General features: G+C 37.5%; 2 protein-coding genes across 3 annotated transcripts; one reads left to right on the top strand and one right to left on the bottom strand.

The window, feature by feature from the left end:
- The first annotated feature begins 1693 nt into the window (after positions 1-1693).
- Positions 1694-13009, top strand: pdzd11 (PDZ domain containing 11). Its single transcript, XM_026917502.3, has 6 exons — positions 1694-1813; positions 3574-3674; positions 3785-3925; positions 4879-4977; positions 7058-7118; positions 7239-13009. Exons 2-6 carry the CDS (start codon positions 3582-3584, stop codon positions 7271-7273), a joined length of 429 nt encoding a protein of 142 aa, XP_026773303.1. The 5' UTR covers positions 1694-1813; positions 3574-3581; the 3' UTR covers positions 7274-13009.
- On the bottom strand, positions 12988-18832 carry stard14 (START domain containing 14). 2 transcript variants are annotated; one of them, XM_034306140.2, is made up of 7 exons: positions 18235-18832; positions 17937-18138; positions 17195-17342; positions 16383-16486; positions 16070-16187; positions 15542-15594; positions 12988-14443 (listed from the first exon to the last, which is right to left on the bottom strand). In XM_034306140.2, the coding sequence occupies exons 2-7, from the start codon at positions 18123-18125 to the stop codon at positions 14237-14239; spliced, it is 819 nt and encodes a 272-aa protein (XP_034162031.1). In that variant the 5' UTR covers positions 18126-18138; positions 18235-18832; the 3' UTR covers positions 12988-14236. The 2 variants fall into 2 exon arrangements, with proteins under 2 accessions (XP_034162031.1, XP_053091341.1); XM_053235366.1 differs by lacking the exon at positions 18235-18832 and having other exon boundaries at positions 17937-18226.
- Positions 18833-18994: the final 162 nt, after the last annotated feature.

The following is an 18994-nucleotide window of genomic DNA, read 5'->3' as shown; positions in this document are numbered from 1 at the left end:
GTCTCACAGTACCACGGTGCTACATACAAGTTAAGTATAAATATGAACATACAACAATAGAAGTATAAGAAAAACAATTAAGTTGACTATACATACACAAACTGAGACTGTACAAAAACTTTACAAAAAACTTTACACAGATACTGTAAATGAAATTGTGCAAAACAGATATTTTGTACATGAAATTGTGCAAAGAGATATTTTGGGGGAAGCAGCGCATAGTGCAATGCACAAGTAAACATATATTATCAAATTGAATCTTTGTGTCAGGGAGTGTCTATAAAATGTGTTCAGTGTACATTCAGAGAAAAGAGTGTGTTACTACAGGTGGTTTGTATAGCCCACTCACCTGTGTGTAGCACACTCTGAATTGCACTTAAACAGATTGTCAGTTTTTCATGAGTTGGGGGAAGGGGTGAGGTGTTCACATCTCATTAGGATTAGGTAAAACGAACGTGATGTCCTGATTTAGCACAGTTACTCATTGAAAGCAGAATGAGAGAGAAAGTAGGTTATAACTACTAGATCATCACCTCAGTGCATATATTGGTGCATTTGCCTTGTACATTGGCCTTCTACAACACAATAACTGCCCTCTTTATGAGGCATGCTCACCTTTCTGGAAGGTGATACCAGAGCTTCACGTAACCTTAATTTTAGAAGATCCTTTATACACCTCCACTAGTTCAACTAAGGAGTGGTAGTGGTGCATTGCCTTCCACAAGATCTAATCAATCTGCCGTATAATCTATCTATTTATGTAACTGCCCTAACCATTACTAAAATTAATAACCATGACTTGCTAAATACAGTTTATATAAAAATATAGATAATATAGATAATAATACTAATATAGACACAGAATGGTACAGAACAGCTATAAAAGAAGACAGGATCTTCCATCCATTAATGTTAAAACTGTTTCATTAAGGCTGGGAATATGAATTTTATATCCATTAGTATACCAAAGTGCTGTTGAATGATCAATTTTGAAAACATTAATGACTAATTTTTTAAAAAAACATTCAATTGTTGGAAAAATTGCTGCATTATAAGAGAAATAAAGCACACCGCCCTGTTGATGATTATTTTCCTATAAAAGCATGCCCCCTTGTGTTTTATTCCTTACATAACATGACATTTTGGTGATCACAAACTGATACAGTAGATTCTGGTTTTGGTGAAATGACTAGCAGGGAGCAGATGATGTTCAGTTAAAGGCATACCTGTCAACATTGGGATTTGAAAATAAGGGAAATCCAAGGAAATCTTATTAAAGTGAAATAGGTATTCCATAACTGAATAGTATATTGTGAACATGGAATGATCAGGACAGGTATCTGAAGTGAAAACAGTATGTAAAGGGTATTTGACACGAAACCCCTGTGATCAGGACAGGTATCTGAAGTTACTGTATATAATATAAAAGGTATTTGACACGAAACCCCTGCGATCAGAAGAGGTATTTGAAGTAAATGGCTTTTCCCAAACTGCGCATGATCGGTGACCTGTGCAGATTCTCAAAATGAAAAAAACGGGAGAAATACGGGAAAATATTTAAACGGGATGATAGCGGGATAGGATGGTAAAATACGGGAGAATCCCGGGAAAAACAGGAGGGTTTACAGGTATGGTTAAAGGCAAGGGATAATCTACTGAGCTGGACAGTGGTGTTTTGGCAGGAGGTAATGCAGCAGGCGGCGGTAAACTCACAACCAGCGTGTCTACGCTACAGAGGAAGGAGCAGCAGACGAAGAGAAAGCGGAAGTAAGCGAAGAAGAAGAAGAAGAAGAAGAAGAAGGTGCACAATTTGGTGAGTTGTGAAGCGGGAAAGTAATGAAATGAAAGAAAAAACAACAACAACTTCGAACTATTATCGTTTAAACTCCAGTTTTAAATTGTGTGAATATTACACGTCTCACGGAAGATTATGAACATTTTATTTTGTTGCTTTTCGAGCAACGCGGTTCATATTTTTTCCTGTTGTGTGTGCTAGTTAAGCTAGCAGGCTATGTTATGGAAATTTGACAGCTATCTGTTTGAAAACACAAATAGCTAGTTAGTCGTATTAGCTGACCTGGTGCTCCATGACTGAGTGGCAACTCTATCTATCTATCTATCTCTATCTATCTATCTATCTACACTATATTACCAAAAGTATTCGGTCACCTGTCTTGACTCACATATGAACTTAAGTGCCATCCCATTCCTAACCCATAGGGTTCAAATATGATGTCGGTCCACCTTTTGCAGCTATTACAGCTTCAACTCTTCTGGGAAAGCTGTCCACAAGGTTGAGAAGTGTGTTTATAGGAATTTTCGTCCATTCTTCCAAAAGCACATTGGTGAGGTCACACACTGATGTTGGTCGAGAAGGCCTGGCTCTCAGTCTCCGCTCTAATTCATCCCAAAGGTGTTCTATCGGGTTCAGGTCAGGACTCTGTGCAGGCCAGTCAAGTTCATCCACACCAGACTCTGTCATCCATGTCTTTATGGACCTTGCTTTGTGCACTGGTGCACAGTCATGTTGGAAGAGGAAGAGGCCCGCTCCAAACTGTTCCCACAAGGTTGGGAGCATGGAATTGTCCAAAATGTTTTGGTATCCTGAACCATTCAAAGTTCCTTTCACTGGAACTAAGGGGCCAAGCCCAACTCCTGAAAAACAACCCCACACCATAATTCCTCCTCCACCAAATTTCACACTCGGCACAATGCAGTCCGAAATGTACCGTTCTCCTGGCAACCACCAAACCCAGACTCGTCCATCAGATTGCCAGATGGAAAAGCGTGATTCATCACTCCAGAGAACGCGTCTCCACTGCTCTAGAGTCCAGTGGTGGCGTGCTTTACACCACTGCATCCGACGCTTTGCATTGCACTTGGTGATGTGTGGCTTGGATGCAGCTGCTCGGCCGTGGAAACCCATTCCATGAAGCTCTCTGCGTACTGTACTTGGGCTAATCTGAAGGTCACATGAAGTTTGGAGCTCTGTAGCAATTGACTGTGAAGAAAATCGACGACCTCTTTGCACTATGCGCTTCAGCATCCGCAGTTTACGTGGCCTACCACTTCGTGGCTGAGTTGCTGTTGTTCCCAAACTCTTCCATTTTGTTATGATAAAGCTGACAGTTGACTGTGGAATATTTAGGAGCGAGGAAATTTCACGACTGGATTTGTTGCACAGGTGGCATCCTATGACAGTTCCACGCTGGAATTCACTGAGCTCCTGAGAGCGGCCCATTCTTTCACAAATGTTTGTAAAAACAGTCTGCATGCCTAAGTGCTTGATTTTATACACCTGTGGCCAGGCCAAGTGATTAGGACACCTGATTCTGATCATTTGGATGGGTGACCGAATACTTTTGGTAATATAGTGCATCTATCTACCTTTTATAACAGTTATAGCTGCAGTTATTTCTTATTTCTGTGATGAAATGGTTATGCAGTTTCCCTACACCAGCATTATTGTGACGCGTTTTAAACTGTCTATTTGTTTTCGTGCCTTTTTTGTAATACTCTATAATGTTGTTTTTTCTTTTCTTTTTTTTTTTTTTTTTTTTTACATTATTTAAGCATGAGAAATGGATCAGAAAATTCCTTATGATGACTATCAACTGCCAGTTGTGTTTCTGCCCTCCTATGAAAATCCTCCTGCATGGATTCCTCCTCAGGATGTAAGAAAGTATTGTAACATCCTTAATATATACATTTGTAAATATATGTTGAGCTACCTATTCTGTATAATCTTGTTTTTTAATGTTCATTTTGTTTTCTCTTGCATCAGAGGATAAATCACCCTGATTATAACAATGAGCTTACCCAGTTCCTGCCACGCACCATAATCTTAAAGAAGCCTCCTGGAGCACAGCTGGGCTTCAATATCCGAGGTGGAAAAGCTTCCCAGCTTGGTATCTTTATCTCAAAGGTATGTCCTCGGTGCTTATGCTGCACCTTCATCAAGCTAGGATGTTAATTTCTTGCATTTAAATAAATAGGGTGGGCATGGGCTGTTGTTTTACACAAAAATGATATAGAACTATAATTGTGAAGCTTTCTGGGACGATCAACACACCATCACATATTGGTTTATCCAGATACACGCTCACTCTGCCTTTCTTTTACACAAACCATCAAATCAAAATCAGCTATAGAGGTGTGACCAATGTTTCTAAATATAAAGCTCATACATTTTGAGGTTGTAGTTAATAATTATGTTTTTTTTTTTAAATCAAATAAATGTTATCCTACAGCAGATTGAAATCCAGATGTTGCCTAAAAGACTTCAAAGACTTTGTAGTTCTTAGTAAATTTTATTCTACTAAAAAAAATATTGTGTTTTAGTTCATTAAACAAGTATTGTATCTGTAAGTTATAAACAGTTATGAGAAAAATAAAAAGATCCAAAATTAATCAATGAAATAAGTTTTGTGTGGAGGGGTTCACAGTTATCCAGTTGGTTATTGACAGAGGTCTGCGACATGTCCTTTGGTCAAGGTTCAAGATTCTTTATTTGTCATATACATACATGTGATGTATTAATGTAGTGAAATGTTTTTCCTTAGTGCCTCGTCCCACAGTGCAACATCGATACATAATAAAACAGAAGATAATAAAAGCAGAATATAATGAATAAAATAGAATAGAATCTAGTAGACAAATATAGACGTTATATGTAAAAATTTGTTTAGCAGCTTTTGGAGGAATGCTGGGGAGCTTTTAGAGGAGTGTAGTTTGCAAAAAAAAATTGTCTCCTAGTGGGTTTCGAGTACTAACGTAAGCAGCCTTCCTTAGCGGCGCCATCTTGTTTTGTGGAAAGCCTTTGTGTAAATAAGACTGCATGCATTTTTGAAAAATTTCTCTCCTTTTGTATTTTGTTAGGTGGTGCCGGATTCTGACGCTCACAGGGCAGGACTTCAGGAAGGAGATCAGGTGCTCTCAGTTAATGAAGTGGACTTTCAGGATATAGAACACTCAAAGGTAAGTGATCTGTAATGAGAACCTTTATAGCACAACAGTTTGCCAACGATTACAATGTTATATAATATGTATTTATATGTACAGTTGAGGTCAAAAGTTTACATCCCCCTTTCAGAATCTGCAAAATATTAATTATTTTACCAAAATAAGAGGGATCATACAAAATGCATGTTATTGTTTATTTAGTGCTGACCTGAATAAGATATTTCACATAAAAGATGTTTACATGTAGTCCATAAGAGAAAATAATAGTTGAATTTATAAAAATGTTCAAAAGTTCAAAATGTTCAAAACCACGTTCAAAAGTTTACATCCCCTTGATTCTTAATACTGTGTTGTTACCTGAATGATCCACAGCTGGGTTTTTTTGTTTAGTGATAGTTGTTCATGAGTGAAAACTTTTGAACAGAATGGAGATGTGTACATTTTTCTTATTTTGCCTAAATATCATATTTTTTCATTTAGTACTGCCCTTCAGAGGCTACAGAAGATAGTTACATGTTTCCCAGAAGACAAAATAAGTTTAATTTACCCTGATCTTCAAATTCAAAAGTTTTCACCCCACGGCTCTTAATGCATGTTTTTTCCTTCTGGAGCATCAGTGAGCATTTAAACCTTCTTTAATAGTTGCATATGAGTCCCTCAGTTGTCCTCAGTGTGAAAAGATGGATCTCAAAATCATACAGTCATTGTTGGAAAGGGTTCAAATACACAAAAAATGCTGGAAAACCAAAGAATTTGTGGGACCTGAAGGATTTTTCTGAAGAACAGCAGGCAGTTTAACTGTTCAGGACAAACAAGGGACTCATGAACAACTATCACTAAACAAAAAAACACAGCTGTGGATCATTCACGTAACAACACAGTATTAAGAATCAAGGGGATGTAAACTTTTGAACAGGGTCATTTTTATAAATTCAGCTATTATTTTCTCTTATGGACTACATGTAAACATCTTTTATGTGAAATATCTGTACTAGCATATCTATGAAATATTACTAGCATATCTGGGGATGTAAACTTTTGACCTCAACTGTGTATATATATATATATATATATATATATATGTGTGTGTGTTAAAATAATTTATCAGTGAACGACACACTGCGCATTTTAACAGTTTATAGGTAGATTTAATGTTGTAGAATGTCTGAGAGACCAGTTATTTCCTGTTCTTACGTTAAAGCTTCTCTCTTTCTCTCAGTCACACACACACACACACACACACACACACACACACACACACAAAAAACGCAGTCTGTCATTTTTACAGAGAAAACGGAACGCATACCCAAGAATGAGAGTGCTTAAGACTGAGACTCCTTCCTTAAATGTTAAATAAATTTTACAAATTCTAACAAAACTCTTCATCACATAAACATTAATAAGAATCACTTTGTTAAACAACAACCCATTTTTAAATCTTAGATTATGTGGAGCATCTTTTATACAAGTCCCTGTGTATGAGCTGTTACTATAGAAACAATAATGTATTAGAATGAGCATATTAATAGTAATGTTCATGTTACAGCTGTAACTACCTGTGTTGTTATACTGAAAATAATGCCCACTTTCTGTCCAGTCAGATTCGAGCATTCAATCACACTGGTTGGAATAAAACACAACAGTGCATGCTGTTATAGGAAAATAATCAGTGGAGTGGTCTGAAGCGGCCTGATGCTGAAACCACCGTGAAGTTGATTCTTTTCTTATAACTGCTCATCCAGAAGTCAAGTGTCTAATGCTTTGTAAAAAAAAAAAAAAAAAAAAAAAAAAAGTTAATTGACACCTTCTGACCAGTCAGATTCAACAATTTAACAGCCCTGTGATATAATTTTTTTTTTTTTAAATAAATATTTAGTGATCACTAACATCCAGACAATTAGGACAAGGAGATGTCCTCTACACTATTTAAAAAGCTTCCCCTTTTTTTTACTAGCATTCAGGACAACATGTGTGTATGTATTTGGGGGGATTTGGAGGAAACACTAAAAGAAGGGGCTGTATTTTGCGAAAGTTTCACACAGTTTAGGTAACTTTGGGGTACAGTAATTGACCATACCTTATGTTGATGCTCTAGGCTGTGGAGATTTTGAAGACAGCCAGGGAGATTGTGATGAGGGTGCGCTATTTCCCTTACAGTAAGTTCTCTTAGTTTATCTTGTTCTCTTAAAACTAACGTGAAAGATATAGAGTACATAGTCGAAATATGTCTGTGAGAGTTTTTCCAGTTTATCAGTGTGCTTGATGCTACCTGTTAGATTACCAGAGACAGAAGGAGAGGACAGTACACTAGGTGGCAGAGACATGCTGAAGATTGACTGAGTGGATTACTGAGGTGTTGGATTACTGATGTGCTGGTGAACATGCAATGCACCGTCATCATCTCATCTGATTTTTTTGACTAATGCTGCATTCATCATTCATGTGCTGTCAGAGGTATGAACATATTAGAGTATATATCTGGGAAATTCACAAGAATTTACCCAACTTATGTTTTGCCAACTCAGCTTTGAGAGTCTTCACATGAACTACATGAACACTACCTCACATATCCTTGTAGTGCAAATATATTGTTTCTGTCACTTTCCCATGCAAGTAAGAAACTATATTTGATACAGGAATGAACAACACCGAAAGGATGCACTGGATGTGATTATAGCACTGTCTGAAACAACTAATACAAGTACACTATACGGCCAAAAGTTTGTGGACACCTGACCATCACACCCTTATGTGGGCCTTCCTCAAACTGTTGCGACGAAGTTTGAAGCACACAATTGTATCGGCTGTCTTTGTATGCTGTAGCATATTATTATAAGTAAATTCTCTTCACTGAATCTAAGTTTCCTAGTCCAAACCTATTCCAGCATGACAGCATGCCCCTGTGTGCAAGGTGAGGTTCATAAACACATGTGGAAGAACTGTAGGGGCCTGCACAGAACCCTGACCTCAATTCCTCTGAACATCTTAGGGATGAACTGGAAAGCAGACTGCAGGCCAAGCCTTCTCACTCAATGTCAGTGCAGAGCCTCACTAATGCTCTGGTGGCTGACACAAATCCCCATTGCCATGCTGCCAAAATGATGTGGAAACCTTTATAGCAGCAAATGGAGAATCACCTCTATATTACTGCCCATGGTGTTTGAATGGGATGTTCTGCAAGCACACAGGGGTGCAATGATCAGGTGTTCACATATGTTTGGCCTTTTAGTATAATTGTATTATTCGGTCCCCTTCAAAAGTATTGGAATGACAAGGCCAATTTTTTTGTTTATGTTGTACACTGAAGACCTTTGGGTTAGAGATCAAATGATAATTATGAGATGATAGATCAGAATTTCAGCTTTCATTTCCTAACGTTTATGTCTAGATCTGTTGAACAACTTAGAACATAGAAGCTTTTGGTGGCAGACCACCCTATTTTTTAGGTGAACAAAAGTAATAAAACAGACAGTCTTAAAGTAAATAACATTCTTTGTTTGCATATCCCTTGCTTGCAATAACTACATCAAGCCAGCTACCCACTGACATCACCAAACTGTTGCATTCTTCTTTTGTGATGCTTTTCCAGGCTTGTACCATGGGTTTTTTCTGTTATTCTTTGTTTTGGGGTGTTTCTCCCTTCGGTCTCAATTGCATGCTCAATTGGTGTATGGTTTGGTGATTGACTTGGCCAGTCTAAAACCTTCCACTTTTACCCCTGATGAAGTCCTTTGTTGTATTGGTAGTGTGTTTTGGGTCATTGTCTTGCTGCATGATGAAGTTCCTCCCAATTAGATTGGATGCATTTCTCTATAAATTGGCAGACAGAATGTTTCTGTCGACTTCTGAATTCGTTTTACTGCTACCATCATGAGTTACATCATCAATAAAAAATTTGTGAGTCCATTCCTGCACCTCCATCGTGCTTGACCGATGAGCTCATATGCTTTTGGATCATGAGCAGTTCCTTTCTTTCTCCACACTTTGGCCTTTTCATCACTTTGGTAGAAGTTAATCTTGGTTCCAGAACTTTTGTGGCTCATCTCTGTGCTTTTTTGTGAATTCCAATCTGGCCTTCTGATTCTTACTACTTATTCCTACTATCTTGTGGTATGGCCGCTATATTTCTGTTCTTCAAGTCGTCTTCTATTAGTGGATTGTGATACCTTCACTCCTGTGGAGGTTGTTAGTGATGTCACTGACTGTTGTTTTGGGGTTTTTCTTCACAACTCTCACAATCTGTTTCTGTCATTAACTGCTTTTTTTTTTCTTCTTTTTTTGTTTTGTTTTTTTTGGCCAACCTGTTCCTGTTCAACCTGTGGTTGTTAGTACACCAGTGGTTTCTTTCTTTTTTCAGGACATTCCAAATTGTTGTATTAGCTATGCCCCGTGCTTGTGCACTGGCTCCGATCGAGGCACACCTGGGCAATAAGAAACACCTGTCAGTCACATATTCCGGTATTTTTGATCACTTGAAAAATGGGTGGGTTCAAACAAAAGGTGCCATGTTCTAGATTTTTTTTTAACACGTCTAGATATAAATATCAGGAAATGAAGGCTGAAATTCTGATCTATCATCTCATGTTCATCTTTCGATCTCAAACTCACCGTTCCAGTACTTTTGGAGGGGACTGTATTTCTTAACCTAGCACAGATCTGTCAGACTCCAGTCTGGGAGGCCCACAGCACTCGAGTTTAGCATTCTCTTCAGCTATTAATCAGCTAATTACCAAGTCCGTCACAGGCTGAATTTACGTTAGATGAGGGAACACAACTTCCTGTGGGCTGTGACCAGTTGCATCACAGACACGTGGGGATGCCTACGCTTTCAAACATCTATTATTCCTCCATGCCAACAAACACCCACACCACAAACCATTTTGTCAAGCAAGATATAGGCCTTTGTGGAAACGTACGTTCTGACATTCTGGTATGACTTTATCGAATATAAATATATCAAATGTAATCGAACATAGCAATATGTCTGTCAAATAATATAAGAAAAACCATGTCATTATGTCCACTAGACATTTGGCAAACATATTGGGCAAACATTCAATGCCATTATGTGCAGTTGAGTATCTTTTAATAGGAAAATTCCATGACCCAGTTAGTTTCTTTTAGTAGCACCAAAGCAAGTTATCCTACATTCTTCTGTAATGAGTTAGTAGCATTACTGCTTTCAAGTCCAATAAGAACTTTACAAAGCAATAAATAATTATACTACTACTACTACTACTATTACTACTACTAATAATAAAAACATTTTACAGCGTTTCTTATGTCCAAATAAGTGTTTTACATATAGAAGGTTAAAAGGTTTAAGTATTTATAATAATGAGTCATAATCAGTCATAAATAAATGAACTGAAAATCTCTGAAAATTACTACAGATAATGAAACACTATTACAGAGTAATAGGTGATTGGGGGGAAAAAAATCTTCCACAGGGTGAGCTATGAGAGATTCTTGAGGTTTACAGTAGGCCTGCTTCAGTGCTCAGAATGAGCTATACTGGTTCAGCAGATCAGCAAGGTATGCTGGAGCTAAAACATTTAAATTTAAATGTAATAAGCAGAACTCAGTAGATAATGAGTAACCTAATACACAGCCAATGTAATTTTAATAAGAGTAGGATACTAATGTGTTTCTTTTCTTGGTAATTATGTGGGCTGCCACTTCCGGAGCTAGCTTAAACTTAAGTAGAGACAACAAGCAGCAACTTGTTGAAAGTGTCTAATCTAAAGGTTATTAAAGCATGTACTACTTTTTGAGCATTGTATAGGGTTAGCATACAGAAACGTGTCTTTAGGGTGCCTTTACACGTATTGGTCTGGTTGCAGAATCTGAGAGAAATTTGATACCTTTGACTTGTTTGTTATTTGTTTTTTGTTTGTTTGTTTTCTCACTTCATGTAATTAAACAAACCAAAAAGCAAATAAAATGCTGTCTGAGGGGAAGGTGCAGCTGAAAATTCACGCCTAAAACTTCTTTGTTCATTGGTCAGAAATTCAGTGACTGAAAAAGTTAACAAAGCTTTACTATGTGTGCATAAATATTATAAAAATCACCCGAGCACAGTGAACATTGCGTTGGCCCTCAATAAATTACTACATAATTATATACATACAGTTAATGCTAAAGGTTTATTTACATCTAGGTTAAAGACTTTCAAGCTCAATTTTTCACAAATTCAAACATTCCATGTTGCCACACACTTCCTGTGTTAAGTCAATTAGGTTATCTACTTTATTACCATAAGAGGTAATTTCAAAGTAATAGCTAAGAGACAGACTTGTTTCAGCTTTTATTTACTATATGAGTTTTTCAGTGGGTCAGAAATTTGACTTTGTTAGTATGTTGTGTCATTGCATTTTAATTGCTTTAATTGGTATAACTCAGTCAGGTTTGTGGGCCTCCTTGCTCAGACACCCTGATCTGAATACCACAGAAAATTTGTGGACTGAACAGAAAAAGTGTGTTGTGCTTGCCATGCTAATACTTTAACTTTGTTGTCTTTAAGCCATTTTGTTACAACTTTGGAGGTATGCTTAGGATTATTGTCCTGCTGGAAGTCCCAGTATGGACCAAATTTTAACTATATGGGTGTCTTGAGGTTTTGCTTCAGTATTTCTAGATAATCATCCTTCCTCATGACACCATCTATTTTCTAAAGTGCACCAGTCCCTTTTCCAGCAAAACATCCCCACAGCCTGATGCTCCCACCCCCATGCTTCACAGCTGAGATGGTTCTCTTTGAATTAAAAGCGTCATCCTTTTTCCGCCATACATCACACTGATCGTTACGGCCAGACAGTTACATTTTTGTTCATCTGACCAGAGAGCACCAACAAAATGTTGGTGATCACTTGCAAATTTCAGTCTGGCTTTTTTTATGCCAGTCTTCTTTTGTTATTGTCTTGTCGTTCTGTAGAACATTTAGACCAAACTTTGTTCGTCCCTAGAGCTTATTTGTACCTGAACAATGTTCCACAGTCTGAGGCAAACAATTGATCACTTAATTGAAATCAGACTGAAATACATCATGCTTACTACCGATGAATAATTAGGCTGTTAGTGGTGAGTTCATGCTTTGTACATACTGACAGTTTAATACCAAAGTTTGTACACATCTGAAATTCAAATAGATAATTGTCATTAATATATGGCTTGTTAGTGCAAAATATAATATTTTGGCTGTAATATGATTAATGCATTTACATGCACTTAGGTTATCTGTTAATGACAACAATGGGGCTCCATGAGTCAGGTAATAATCAGGTTTCATATTCTAGCGTTGTGACAACAAAAGCTATTCATTTACTTTCCAGTAGCGACAAGGCTATGCATTTATAGCAGCTGTGTTGTGGTTTTCTGTTCCCCTCACTTATCAAATGGCTGCTACGCTCCTCTCTGTGGCCCTCTGGGACCGGAGTTTGACACTCCTGACCTAGGTGATGGATGTTATATTGAGCAATTTTGTGTATGCTCTGTATTGTTTGTGCTATAGTATGCCTGTTCTATTATACACACTATATGGCTATACACTGTATGGGTTCTGACATAAATGGGGGAGAATGACCATTGATTAGAACATTGTGTGTGTCCTTAATATCCTGCTTACTGACATTATACTACTGAAAGATAAAACTATCTTAACTAATTAAGAACAACCAATAATCACAGCACATATATAGCATTAGTATCTACTTTGATGAGTAAGTCATTCATAAATTGTCAAATCCATATGTTTATTCCTTGGATCTGAGACCCTAACTTGGTACACTCCACAGTGAATGGCAACTTTTATTGATATTAAAACACACTTCAGTATTTGAAGTGTTTTTTTGTTCGTGGTATTGACTGCCAAACTCATATCTACAGTGGGACCTTTCAGTAAATCATTTATGCCATCCTGTATAGAATCTGTGTTTTCAGAGAAATAACTTTATGGAGAGTGTGTTCATCACCAGACAGAGATGATGTATATTTATGTCACAATAAATTCTGAGAACAAAGTCTTAATAAATCTTAACTGATTAAATGATTTATTTTAAATATCCTTGTAATAATCTTTATAATAAGAATTTGAGAACATTGTTAGATGAAACATTTTTAAAACAATTAATTTTAAAAAACCAGCAATGAGGAAAAGTATTCTATAAAGTCTTCTTGTAATATATTCTACACATCCGTCCCTATTCTTCTCCCACTTTGTGTACAGAACATCTGTTTGGTAGGAAAGGCCCGTTCCCATGAGAAAACAAAACAGTATGTAGGGACATCACAGTGTTTATGTAAGCATGGTAATATATTGCTTTTGTCATCAATCTCGTGTATTTCTGTAAACCAGTGTTGTCAGTCTTACCCTCACCTCATGCTATGCACATGTTCGTACATTAACACATGCAAAAATCAGCTCATCAGCTAACTTCCAGGCCTTTGATGAGTAATGCAAGATACAGCAGGAAAAATGTGTGTGTGTTTTACCATCTCTAGGTTTGAGAACCACTAATCTAAAAAGTACATGTGAGTAATATACCAGTAAAGTAATAAATAATTCTGGCATAATACAAATAAGTCATATTCTGACAGATATACAGTCATAATAATTAAACACTAATTACTAAACTCCCCTGGATAGTCATGTAAAATCAAGTTCACTGTTCCCTCTCTCACACACACACACACACACACAAGACAAAGTGTACTAACAAATTTATAAACAAATAAGGAGGCCTCTCTGTCTCCCTGCATCTGTCCAAGTAACCTTCCTACTATTTTGCAGTGTTCAAGTTTTAATAAATCAGCTAAAGAGAAATAAATAAAAACATAACACTTCATAATTTAATTATATAAAATAATTTACCTACTCAGATATAATTTACCTTTACAGAAAAAGGTCAAACATTCACTTCCCTTCATTTGCAATAATGTTAAATTAAGCGATGAATATGTTGCCAAAAATATATAAGCTTGGCTTTTCTCTCTTTCAAGAATAAACACTTAAGACAATTTCCCACTTTTTAACGTCAAAGGAATACATGTTTATAAACCATGACCAGCCTTCACATGATTCTGCATTTTTGCATTATGTAAAAATTTGTGGTAAGCACAGCTTAATATTGTGCCACAGATTTAGACCACAGTGCCTATAAACACTTTTGATCTAAAAAGAAAAAGGAATAAGTACGCATGAACAGCACCAACTACGTGACACAAACTCGAAGTTTAAAAGGTAAGTGTCCATTTTTTCATCTTGTTGTGCTGTCCTTCAGCTGCTATCCTCGTTCTCCACAGCATCATGAGCCGAGGTCTCATCCACATTCTCCAGCGAGTCTGCATGCTGGATGCCCAGCTCAGCTGGGTCCATCATGGGAAGTTCACTCTGGATAGGGTAGAGCCATGGCTTATGTTCTGGAGAGTTCTGGGCCTTCCAGGCAGGGTAGTTTTGACCCGCCTTATACACACTTTTCATAACCTGCAGAGTGACGGAGAAAGGGAGTGACTGAGAAGGTAGCAGGAGTATCAGCACATATGAACAATGAACACTAGTTCTTTCTGTTTACTTACAAGGTTGAGTAAGACCTATGACATTGGAATCTTGCTTTTCAGCCCTTGTCTTGACTCACGTGGATTACAACTGATTTTTTTTTTCTTTAGTATCGGTTTTTTGTTTTGTTTTGTTTGGGGTCAGGTCGCCTAAAATTTTAATTGAGTAATATTTTAATTCTCATTACATATAAGCCATGATTAGAGGCTAGATGTGGTGCACTCAAAAAAAAAAAAAACACATTAAAAATACAAAACTATACATAAACTGTGACATCCACAGTAGCCTTAATTTCATAAGTTAATTCATTGAGTTTTAATAAGATTGTCAACCAAGACTGGACTTTAGTCTACAAACTAACATTTTCATAATCTCAGTTTGGCCAAAAACAAAAGATGTGCTTTAGTCTACATCGTTTTAGATGTCAGTAGCAATGCAGTTAATCATCTTAGAAACCAGACAGGCAGGTTCAGCTTGATTCTACAGAAGTTTTAGAAACACATCAGACAAGAACATGATATGGGTCTCTATGGCTACAGCAATCATCAGTTGGAATGGCAGGTTTCTAGGTGATTCTATGTGTGTTCTAAAGTCCAAAGTAAGTCATTCATTCTAGGATATCATGAAATGTCTCTACACTACAGATTATAGCATGGTTACAGTCAGATCCATCACTAGTTACACTGACATGCCATTGTTCAGTGATATTTAGCTAATGAGTTCAGAGCCCAAGCTCAGCAGGGAAATGAAAAAAGGGCTGATTTCTCAAGTGGTAATTGCAAATATGGCATTTGAAAACAAAACTTTTGGATCATTATGATCAGAATTAAGGATCAGACTATTCATGATCCTCATCTAACCACACAATCATTCTTCTTCTACACCATTTTTTTTTTTGAAAAGCCAAGACCTGACAACAGCTGCGCTGGACTAAAACTGGAGAGCAAACACCACATCACACCATGACTTTCAGAATGGTCAAACCAGGATGAAAAGGTCAAATTAAAACAAATTTAATGTACTTACTCTGGGCGCTAGGACCTGAGTTGCCTTATTTACTGCCCACTTAGGAAGAGAACCTATTGGAAGAGATTATAATTAGGACACATCAATACTAGTGGGTGAAACAGTACAAAACACTCCAAGTATGATCACTGTACAACTCAATACCATGGTTTCTAGTACATCACAGTATTTAAACAACATTTAGGAAACATAATACAGTAGAAGTGGAAGTATTAAAATTATTTGGTTTGTGGAAGTGCTAAAATACTTTTATACAGCACATGTGTTCATCATAAACAATTTGTCAAATACCATTTTCTCACAATGTACCTTCTCATTTGATTGTTCTTTGATCAAACGGCTACCTTGCTTTGATAGAAGTAACATTTTGTGGTGATGTTACATATGATGACATTACATATAACACTTTAATTATCACAATATACTATCATTCTGATCTATCTTAAAACCACTACACAATGCTCAGTCCTCTTTATATTGGCAAGCAGAACATGAGATGTTTGGAGAGGACTAAAGTTCTTATCCTACCTTTAGGATCTGCTTGTGAGAGATAAATGAAGGAGCAGCTGTTCGGCCCTGTGGGTTTCACCAAGTAACCCGTCAGAATAGAGACGGCTCTCACCAAGTCTTTACGTGGAGGGTATTTCTGTAATAAACAAGAACCAACATGAAGCACCCATCTGGAAAAACACTAACATTAAGTTCAGTATACAGAATTTTAATTAAACAATTACAGCTACTGTCCAGCTCATGCTGTTAAACGTTGCACCAATATAATGCCAACATTAAAGTTTGTAGTATGCAAGAGAGGATAAAGACTTGTATCCATTGGCCAACATACCGGATGCTTGACAGAGTAGTTGAGAATTATATATTCATCTTCGGAAGTACGCCAAGATCGGACGGTAACCACATCTCGGTTTTTCAGTGGTTTAGGACAGACCCCTGTGGAGCAAATGTAAAATACTCAAAACCTTTTAAGAATATGGGCTACAATTTTTAACTCCTAATGCTCAGCAGGGGTTAAATGAGCTCAAGACAAACAGAACCAGTAACATTACCCTTAATCAAAGTGGCCTTTACACAGGACACTGACCGCACACAGAGAGGCTATTTAAAGTAAAAATAAATGCATTTTTTTGCAAGCCACTAACTAGAAACACTGCAAAATACAACATTTATGCTATATGTGCAGTGTATGGCCTTAATCGAAACAACACTTATTTCAATATTTCAGTCTGTAGCCTACTGCAGCAGTATGGTCTGTCGGTTAAAAACCAAACGTGTGAAAGTTCTAACTGCCACAGAGCACAGAAGCTCTGTGCTTCTACAGTGGTAACATGTTTATAATATAAAATATTTTCAAATGTTGTTATTTTGAGATTTCTGGCTTTTATAAGCTGCAGTGTCCAGTCCTCTCATTAGACAAGTTTACTGGAGTGAGAATTTTGAGCCTGTAAAATGGGGTCACTGGCTAAAAAGGTTTGTGAACCCCTGCACTAGTATCCATACATACAAAGCCTACAAGTTCATTAAAAGAGGTAACAGTTGAGGGGACATGTATGATCATGAGAGTGATGAAGTGACTATAAGGACCTGAAAGATCCCAAAGCATAAAGTAAGATGTAAGATGTTCTATATTATAAGACTCACATGAATAGTAGCCCACATCAGCATTGGGAGCAAGACGGGCTATTTCAAAGCTCTCGAGCATTGCAGGGTCCCACGTTTTTCGATATTTGTTGTCATGGAGAACATCGTACATTGTAGCAGCAGACACATCATTTATGGCAATTTTACACTGTGTGGAAGACAAACAATCCTTAAATCATGACATATATTTGGAAATATACATATACACACACACACACACACACACACACACACATTTATATATATATGAAAACTAGCACAAGTGGACACAACAGGTGAAAGTAAACACAAACATTTTACAAATTCTCATTAATATATTTCATATTATATCAATCATATTTAAGGCAACCTTTTCCAGGTGCAACTGGTGTACTAATACAAAGTTAGGACAATTTTATAGCCCCAGTGTGGCAAGTATACATAATCACAAGTATCCTCAAAACTTTTATAACTGTCACTGCCTCCACTGATGCTCGTTAAAATAGATTTTTGTATCCTATGTGTCAAGAACCTTTTTTTTCCCTGTGTAAATAAATGAATAAAAATAACACTGACACCGTGAGGATTTGCTAACACTGACAGCAAACTCAAATAACTTGACAGCAGGTCTAAGGAGAAATTCTTTGTGTCCTGACTAATATCTCCCACTTGTCATAAAGTTGCAAAAAAGTAGACAGAAATTAGTCTTGAGTTTAATCTAAACTTTCCTACACCTAGGGATCTGTGCAACGTCACTACTCACCTTGATTTTGTGCACTTTGGAGTAGTTGTTTTTGTTCCCTTGGGGCGAGTTGGATAAAGGGGGCACCTCGACCCACACCTCCATTCCGTTCTTATTGTACTTGTTCAGCCAGTTCTCCGTCGACAAACACTGTCTCCTGAAGTCAGAGAAAAGCGCCTCGCCTGGAACAACGCCTGAGCCCAGAGACATGGCTAAAGGTCACCTGAAATGTCCAACAGCAGGAAATGGTCTGCGATTCCTCTTTTAATCCCAGTTTCAAGCAGAACCAAAAAAAAAAAAAAAAAAAAAAAACACCAACCCTTGCCACGGGGCAACAGCGTCAGTGTGAATATTCCTGCTGTAAGAGTCCGTGTGTGCGCGCTGCAGTTCCGCACCACGCTCTCTGATAACCAGCCCAATGTAAGCGCTTAACACGACTTCCGGACTTAGTACAGGTGTAACCTGTTAGCCGCAGCACGCGCACCTACTACTGCCTATAACTCACCGGAGCCTGTTTAGCACTGTACCTTCTCACGACTTTACTCAGAGTCTGTTGCCTAACTCACCGCCTTTATAGGTAGACTACTATCCCCTCTCACTTCCTCCTTATTTTAGGCGTGTCTACCGAGTTTTGGTCGTCAGTGGGTGTAGTCAGTGATACTGGCATATATCAATTAGCTTCAGTGTTTATGTTCCGGAAGTCAGCTAATAATCTATGACTTGACTCTTAAGAGCTGTGAACTGCACTATTCATTAACCGAAACTGACTGAGAGGCGTTCAGTTGTACTGATAAGGGAATGTGATGGCTCTGTTGCAGCTTATCTAACACAGCATTACCTAACAGTGACACTTCAAGTTTCATTTTATTCACTTCAACAGCTTTACTGATGTCTGAGGATTAGCATGCAGGCCTGAATATTTTATAGATACTGCACTTCGTAGACCTGTGTACACCTGATGCACTGCAACATTCAGTTTCGCTAGACATGGTCAGAGAGTCTCCAGTTCCTCTTTTTGTGTCTAAACACACACACACGCACACAGTGGTGAAAATCAAGTTACATCAAAATCCTTCAAA

This window comes from Pangasianodon hypophthalmus, chromosome 7 (assembly GCF_027358585.1).
Source record: "Pangasianodon hypophthalmus isolate fPanHyp1 chromosome 7, fPanHyp1.pri, whole genome shotgun sequence".
Taxonomy (NCBI): Eukaryota; Metazoa; Chordata; class Actinopteri; order Siluriformes; family Pangasiidae; genus Pangasianodon; species Pangasianodon hypophthalmus.
This window is presented reverse-complemented; position numbering and strand designations above follow the sequence as displayed.